The 7,950-nt window shown below is 40.9% G+C and overlaps 1 protein-coding gene across 1 annotated transcript; it reads left to right on the forward strand.

The window, feature by feature from the left end:
* The first annotated feature begins 4,361 nt into the window (after nt 1-4,361).
* On the forward strand, nt 4,362-7,950 carry LOC121573527 (CCR4-NOT transcription complex subunit 8). Its single transcript, XM_041885589.1, has 7 exons — nt 4,362-4,460; nt 5,196-5,382; nt 5,513-5,706; nt 5,907-6,068; nt 6,205-6,349; nt 6,677-6,787; nt 7,054-7,950. The coding sequence occupies exons 2-7, from the start codon at nt 5,266-5,268 to the stop codon at nt 7,180-7,182; spliced, it is 858 nt and encodes a 285-aa protein (XP_041741523.1). The 5' UTR covers nt 4,362-4,460; nt 5,196-5,265; the 3' UTR covers nt 7,183-7,950.

Raw genomic sequence — 7,950 nt, forward strand, 5'->3', positions numbered from 1 at the left:
AAGAGATTATTGTATGGGACAATATACAACGTTTTTGGGAAAGATAAGTTGATAAGAGAGATGAAAATGTAATTAATTTAAAGTTATTTGTTGATTTAAAAATGTACCGATTTTTAAGGTTGTCATCAGATTTGGGGAGGGGTGTATGTGTGTCTTTCGGAGGGGTTGGGTAAAAAGTGGAAGTCAAATTTCAGCTGGACCTTGTGTGCAATTGACAAATAAAGTGATCTTAAACAAAAAATATTGTGGTGGATCTTTGATGTTATGGGGCTATTTTGCTTCCACTGGTCTTAGGGCCCTTGTTAACATTTACATTTACGTCATTTAGCAGACGCTCTTATCCAGAGCGACTTACAGTTAGTGAATACAAGAATGCATCAAAACCCACAAAGAAATGGTTAATTGGTCACAAAATCAACATTTTGCAATGGCCATCTCATTCTCCGGACTTGAAACCCATTGGTTAATATATATACAGTGGGGAGAACAAGTATTTGATACACTGCCGATTTTGCAGGTTTTCCTACTTACAAAGCATGTAGAGGTCTGTAATTTTTATCATAGGTACACTTCAACTGTGAGAGACGGAATCTAAAACAAAAATCCAGAAAATCACATTGTATGATTTTTAAGTAATTAATTTGCATTTTATTGCATGACATAAGTATTTGATACATCAGAAAAGCAGAACTTAATATTTGGTACAGAAACCTTTGTTTGCAATTACAGAGATCATATGTTTCCTGTAGGTCTTGACCAGTTTTGCACACACTGCAGCAGGGATTTTGGCCCACTCCTCCATACAGACCTTCTCCAGATCCTTCAGGTTTTGGGGCTGTCGCTGGGCAATACGGACTTTCAGCTCCCTCCAAAGATTTTCTATTGGGTTCAGGTCTGGAGACTGGCTAGGCCACTCCAGGACCTTGAGATGCTTCTTACGGAGCCACTCCTTAGTTGCCCTGGCTGTGTGTTTCGGGTCGTTGTCATGCTGGAAAACCCAGCCACGACCCATCTTCAATGCTCTTACTGAGGGAAGGAGGTTGTTGGCCAAGATCTCGCGATACATGGCCCCATCCATCCTCCCCTCAATACGGTGCAGTCGTCCTGTCCCCTTTGCAGAAAAGCATCCCCAAAGAATGATGTTTCCACCTCCATGCTTCACGGTTGGGATGGTGTTCTTGGGGTTGTACTCATCCTTCTTCTTCCTCCAAACACGGCGAGTGGAGTTTAGACCAAAAAGCTATATATTTTTCTCATCAGACCACATGACCTTCTCCCATTCCTCCTCTGGATCATCCAGATGGTCATTGGCAAACTTCAGACGTGCCTGGACATGCGCTGGCTTGAGCAGGGGGACCTTGCGTGCGCTGCAGGATTTTAATCCATGACGGCGTAGTGTGTTACTAATGGTTTTCTTTGAGACTGTGGTCCCAGCTCTCTTCAGGTCATTGACCAGGTCCTGCCGTGTAGTTCTGGGCTGATCCCTCACCTTCCTCATGATCATTGATGCCCCACGAGGTGAGATCTTGCATGGTGCCCCAGACCGAGGGTGATTGACCGTCATCTTGAACTTCTTCCATTTTCTAATAATTGTGCCAACAGTTGTTGCCTTCTCACCAAGCTGCTTGCCTATTGTCCTGTAGCCCATCCCAGCCTTGTGCAGGTCTACAATTTTATCCCTGATGTCCTTACACAGCTCTCTGGTCTTGGCCATTGTGGAGAGGTTGGAGTCTGTTTGATTGAGTGTGTGGACAGGTGTCTTTTATACAGGTAACGAGTTCAAACAGGTGCAGTTAATACAGGTAATGAGTGGAGAACAGGAGGGCTTCTTAAAGAAAAACTAACAGGTCTGTGAGAGACAGAATTCTTACTGGTTGGTAGGTGATCAAATACTTATGTCATGCAATAAAATGCAAATTAATTACTTAAAAATCATACAATGTGATTTTCTGGATTTTTGTTTTAGATTCCGGTTCTCACAGTTGAAGTGTACCTATGATAAAAATTACAGACCTCTACATGCTTTGTAAGTAGGAAAATCGGCAGTGTATCAAATACTTGTTCTCCCCACTGTATATATATATATTTTTAATATTCCATTTAGCAGACGCTTTTATCCAAAGCGACTTACAGTCATGTGTGCATACATTTTTACGTATGGGTAGTCCCGGGGATCGAACCCACTACCCTGGTGTTACAAGTGCCATGCTCTACCAACTGAGCCACAGAGGACCAAACTCTAAATTGTAGAGGGCACTCCATAAGCGCAGACAAAAGATCTCAAGAATCTGGAAGAATTCTGTATGGAGGAATGGTCTAAGATCCCTCCCAATGTGTTCTCCAACTCATTAAACATTTTAGAAAAAGGCTCAGTGCCGTTATCCTCGCAAGGTGCAGTATTGAAAAAGGGTGTCAATTTTGACCCCTACCTTTTTCAGAAATACGTGTTAAACAAAATCTCTTTGAGCAATTGTATTAGTATAAAATAATGTAAAGTAAGAGTACAGATTATTGTACATTTTTGGGATAGATAAGTTGATAAGAGAGATCAAATTTAATTAATTGAAGGTTACTTGTTGACGTAAAAATCTAAAATGTAGAGATTTTAAGGTTGTCATCAGATTTGGGGAGGGGTGTGGTTCCCAGAAATTATGGCAAAAAAAATTGCATCCCCGCTGAAAAAGTTTGAAAACCACTGCTTTAAAGAGCGTCAATCCATTAAATAATTAGTTGCAGGGTGGTCGATAACAAGTTGATGCAATCTTTCCATGCTGCAATGCTGACATTAATTATTCTAATGGGAATTCCTTTAGTTAATTAGACCCATAGAGAGTAGTGTAAATCCATCTTTAATAGGTGTATAAGATTCCTGGTTCACTGAATCCAGAGACTAATAAGAGCAAAACAGTTTGTTTTGCAGTCAAATGAAAAGGGAGATGTCCTCAATCCACTCATAACAGGAGTATTTTTGGAGGTTTGTACCTAATTAATTATTGTACATCGCTGCATATCACATCATCATTCTGTCTGAAACCTGAATTGTGTGTGTGTGTGTGTGTGTGATTTACAAATGTGGTGCATTGTTTAAGTATCTACAGTATGTATGCATCCTCTTCTTTAGGCTTCCAACAGTACATCGTACATCCAGGATGCCTTCCAGCTCCTCATGCCTCTATTGGAGTTGTCCCACATTCAAAGGAGTGCTGACTCTACCCAACAGTGACCGTATCCCTCTCTCTGCTGTTCCAACAAGGGACACTGACAGACAAAAGCATTGACATGTCATTGCGGTTTTAAAAACATTTACTTCCTCAGCTTTCATTCATATTTAGTTTGAAGCCTAACTAAAGTGTTACGCCTCAAGAAATGCACCTTTGATAGTGTTTACTCGTCGTGGGGTATTGTGTTGCTGTTGTTGTGTAGCACAGTAGATAAGACCAATGTACATTATATGAAGAGTCAAGAGCTGACATGTTTGAATGACACTGACGTCTGCATTTCTCACAATTACCATGATTCAATTCATTATTCATAACATCAGGACAACCCCAAGTACTTAATATATTAATAATAATATGCCATTTAGCAGACGCTTTTATCCAAAGCGACTTACAGTCATGTGTGCATACATTTTTGTGTATGGGTGGTCCCGGGGATCGAACCCACTACCTTGGCGTTACAAGCGCCATGCTCTACCAATCAAGTATACAGGTGTCTGTATTACAGATGAATGTGAAATCGCTTTGCCATGCCTCCCTATTTATCTGCAGATGTAATTGTATGAACAGAATATAGGTAATTGAATGAATGAACAACTATTTTAATTGTTTTTTAATGTGAAAAGTGGTAACCTGTGTCTTGGAACTGTATCAGGTTTTCCTTGGACTTTTGGAGCTACATAACTGTCAGGTATTTTATGCTTTCTAAATCAAAATAATTTCTTAAACAAAAAATCTATTACAGCTTTCGATTGATTATTGTGGCATACCAAGGTCCAATTGAAGATTTGAATAAATTTGACACTTTGTAAAGCATTTAGTTTGTAAAAGCCTTTGCAAGCCAATGAACTCATGGATAATTGGGTCATTATTGTGCTGAAAACTTACTGTATATGGGGGTCATGACATGACAACAAACCACATTGGGAACTATAAAGTTCAAACTACAGATATGTAGCTAGCTATAACAATGTAATCTATTTTGCTGGGGGGGGAAACGGCTGTATATGCTCCGCACTTCAGCAACTACAGTCAGGCTATTTGGGTACCAGCGTGCCACTGGTCAGAGCTTCAAGTGAGACGGAAGGTGCGCGCCAAGCCGTGCCCCCCCCAAACACACACTGCGCCTGCGTATATGTTTTTATGACTTCCGATTGAGCAAGGAAGCCAACGTTATCCAGCAACGTTAGCTAGCAAGGACTAGCAGTAGCCTCATAAGAACAATATCATACGACGCATCAGGTAAACATTGTTCTTTGTGGTTTATACGTTTCATAGTAGCTAGCTAATACCATAGTATGTGAGTCTAGTAAATTACCAAAGTGAGTTGGCTAGCTATCCATTTTCCTGCCGTTTTCCAGCTAACCAACGCTAGCAAACTGTGAACGTTAGTTAGCTATTTCGCTAGCTAGCCTAAAATAGCTTGGCTAACTACTGTTGTATGTGTTATGGAAGATTGACGAGGTAGTTAACATTTATTTTAGCTAACCTCCAGTGTGGCTAGCTATCTACCATTAACATACTATAGTGTTCCCCCTGTAACTGAGTTAGCTAACGTTAGCTATTATTATTGTGGTAGCTAGCTGCTAACGTTACATTTAATTTGGATGCTAACGTTAGTTAGCTACCTAGCTTGCTGTACGTCATTTCATTGTTGCGAGCTAGCTAGTTAACGAAGTGTTTATACAAGAAACGTTCATAATTTGCAGAAAACCAACAGTGGAGTCGTTTATCCAGCTAAGCTCGCTTGCTCTTGAACTACCAGTTAACTAGCATCCCTCATGTCGCAGTGATGGGATCCAGGCCAGCAGGTTTTGATTTAGGCGCCCAGCCATGAAGCTAGTTACATGTGTTTTATGCTGAATCCAGCTACTGCACACAGTTTTAACTATCTAGCTATCATTTTGCATTTAAAATGTAAATGTTGATTTGCTGAATGGCCTACATGACTTTAAACATATTCTTGTTCCCACAAAGTTTATTATTTCACCAGACTGCTCCCTGAAAGTGCTGCAGAAAGGGTTTTCAGTCCTTTCAACCTGCAAAAATGCCAGCCGCACTTGCAGATACCAGTCAGATTATCTGTGAGGTCTGGGCAAGCAATGTGGAGGAGGAAATGAGGAAAATCCGACAGATAATTCAAAGCTACAACTCGATTGCCATGGTAATCTATCTTCCTAAATATGCCTATAACTTTTTTTCATAGACGCTTAATAGATCTGGGAAGGTTTTGATATTTATTGCATTAAGATATTTTATTTCAGTCATTAATTATGTCCTCCTTGTTCCACCAGGACACAGAATTCCCCGGAGTAGTAGTTCGACCCATTGGCGAGTTTCGTAGCACAGTAGATTACCAGTACCAGCTCTTGAGGTGCAACGTGGACCTTCTGAAAATCATCCAACTGGGACTGTCGTTTATGAACGAGGACGGAGACTATCCCCCTGGAACGACAACATGGCAGTTCAATTTCAAATTTAATTTAACGTGGGTGTTATTCCTTGCATCCTTTTTACAATACAGCAAAGCCAGTGATGAAATTCAAAATATAGCATGCTTATGTTAATTTGGGTAGGATCTGTTGCCTCATTAGAATACTCGAGTAATAGTCTGTTTATAACATTGTTTAAGTGTTTGGTTTGCTCCATAATGGGGAAAAAAGAGATCTGATGTTCTTTTGTAAACAGAGAGGATATGTACTCCCAGGACTCAATAGACCTACTCCAGAACTCCGGCCTCCAATTCAAAAAGCACGAGGAAGAGGGGATCGACACTCTGTACTTTGCTGAGCTCCTGATGACATCTGGTTTAGTGCTGTGTGAAAATGTAAAGTGGCTCTCCTTTCACAGGTAGGGATGTGTGGAGAGATCACTGGGCCTAGGCCTTAGAGTTTTTCCTGGTGACCAGATTAAACTCCCAACAGTGCCTCAGTTGTCATTTGAGACATTTTGTAATGAATCTCCTTGCTGTGCTTCTCATTTGCAGTGGGTACGATTTTGGCTACCTGGTGAAGCTCTTAACAGACACTCGCCTACCTGAGGAGGAACATGAGTTCTTCCAGATCCTCAATCTCTTCTTTCCTGCAATCTATGATGTGAAATATCTGATGAAGAGCTGCAAGAACTTAAAGGTAACCTGCTTATTCATCATGTTACAGTATTAGCAAAGCCAATGAATGCACTGTTGGCTGTCAAGCGTGTCCGACAGGGTTTGAACCTGAGTCTCATGCATGTCTCAACTTTGTTAGCATGTTTAGCTTGATTAGCTAATGCAAGTCTTCGGATCTCAGGCAAGGTTACTCATCACACAAGTGTGGCTCACTGAATCACTTCAGTTACACAAGCAATGGTGACCAAAGAAATGTGACTGGCTGGAAATGTCCTTTGACTTCCCCAAAGGCTGTTGAGGTAGAGCATATTGCTCCAGTTGGCTGACTGTCACCTGTGTGTTTGTTCAGGGAGGACTCCAGGAGGTGGCTGACCAGCTGGAATTGAAGAGGATTGGGAGACAGCACCAGGCCGGCTCCGATTCACTGCTCACAGGAATGGCCTTCTTTAGGATGAAAGAGGTACCTATTCTATTCCTAATGTCTCTTATCTTCCATAACAACTGATAGGTGAAAGGACTTGTGAGATTTTCAACATTGTGCTTACACCTGTTAAGTGTTTTCAAATCATTGGTCAGGAAGGAAAATAACCTTTTTAAAGATGATTGTGACAGTCCCAGTCCAATATGTAGAACAAGCCTTGATGATGGGGATGTGCATTTTGGGAGAAACTGAGTTTGACAATGTTTCTGTTACATGAAACATCTGAAATAAGTTGTCTTTTGCAGCTTTTCTTTGAAGACAACATTGATGACGCAAAGTATTGTGGGCGATTGTATGGATTGGGCTCTGGGTCCACACAAAATCAGAACGGCATCTCAAGTTCTTCCCAAGAGGAAACTAACAACAAGCACTGACTGACCACAAGGCCATCAAGTGGAAGATTCACTTGTTTTATCCCATCCAGTAGATGTTTCTCTTCTCCCCTCACTCCCAGAAGAAAACATGAGGATTAATTTCTGTATCAAACTTCACCAGCTGCAAAAAGGGCATTGGTTACCACAGACTCTCCTCTTGAACCCATTTTGTTCTGTCATAGTTGATTTTACTGCGTATTGTCACCATTCAAATTCCCTATTGTACCACCATTGAGCCTTTCTAGCGCCCATCGCACAGGTCCAGTATTCGGAAACCTTTTATCTGTGTGTTACAGCATTGCAGTAACTACCCTTCTTTTAAAAGCATGGGACCCGTTCGTGTATTGTACTGCAAATGATAAGTGTAGCATTTAAGTGCTCGAGCAATTCCCTGCACTCCTGCTTTTCAAAACGACAAACTCTATTTAGACCCAACTGTAGCTCAAGCATCGGTAGGTATCGTTCCCAAACCATTGCATTGTTGGATACATGCTTGTAGGGATTGTACACTTTTTTAAATTATGCTGGACAGGTATGTAAAATTCACTGAAGCCAACCTGTTTTAGCATTTTTCCTTTGTGGAAGGAGACTTTTAGGTGGGTACCAGGCTGGTCTGAGTATGAACGTGTTACAGGGGCACCCTGCAGTTCAGTGTAACATTTGCTTTTAATTTGTTCGCTCAGTTTAAACAGATGTTTTTGGTTGCTATTGTTTTTACAACATACATTGTTTGAAACAGTTGTATATTAAAACATTTTCTATTTTCAA

This window comes from Coregonus clupeaformis, chromosome 9, assembly GCF_020615455.1.
Source record: "Coregonus clupeaformis isolate EN_2021a chromosome 9, ASM2061545v1, whole genome shotgun sequence".
NCBI classification, from domain to species: Eukaryota; Metazoa; Chordata; class Actinopteri; order Salmoniformes; family Salmonidae; genus Coregonus; species Coregonus clupeaformis.

Excerpts from the sequence above, each read along its gene's own strand:
- LOC121573527 (XM_041885589.1), top strand. The coding sequence starts at position 5,266 with ATGCCAGCCGCACTTGCAGATACCAGTCAGATTATCTGTGAGGTCTGG. Across the intron at positions 5,707-5,906 it reads AATTTCAAATTTAATTTAAC|AGAGGATATGTACTCCCAGG; the intron begins GTGGGTGTTATT and ends TTTTGTAAACAG. Across the intron at positions 6,069-6,204 it reads AAGTGGCTCTCCTTTCACAG|TGGGTACGATTTTGGCTACC; the intron begins GTAGGGATGTGT and ends TCTCATTTGCAG.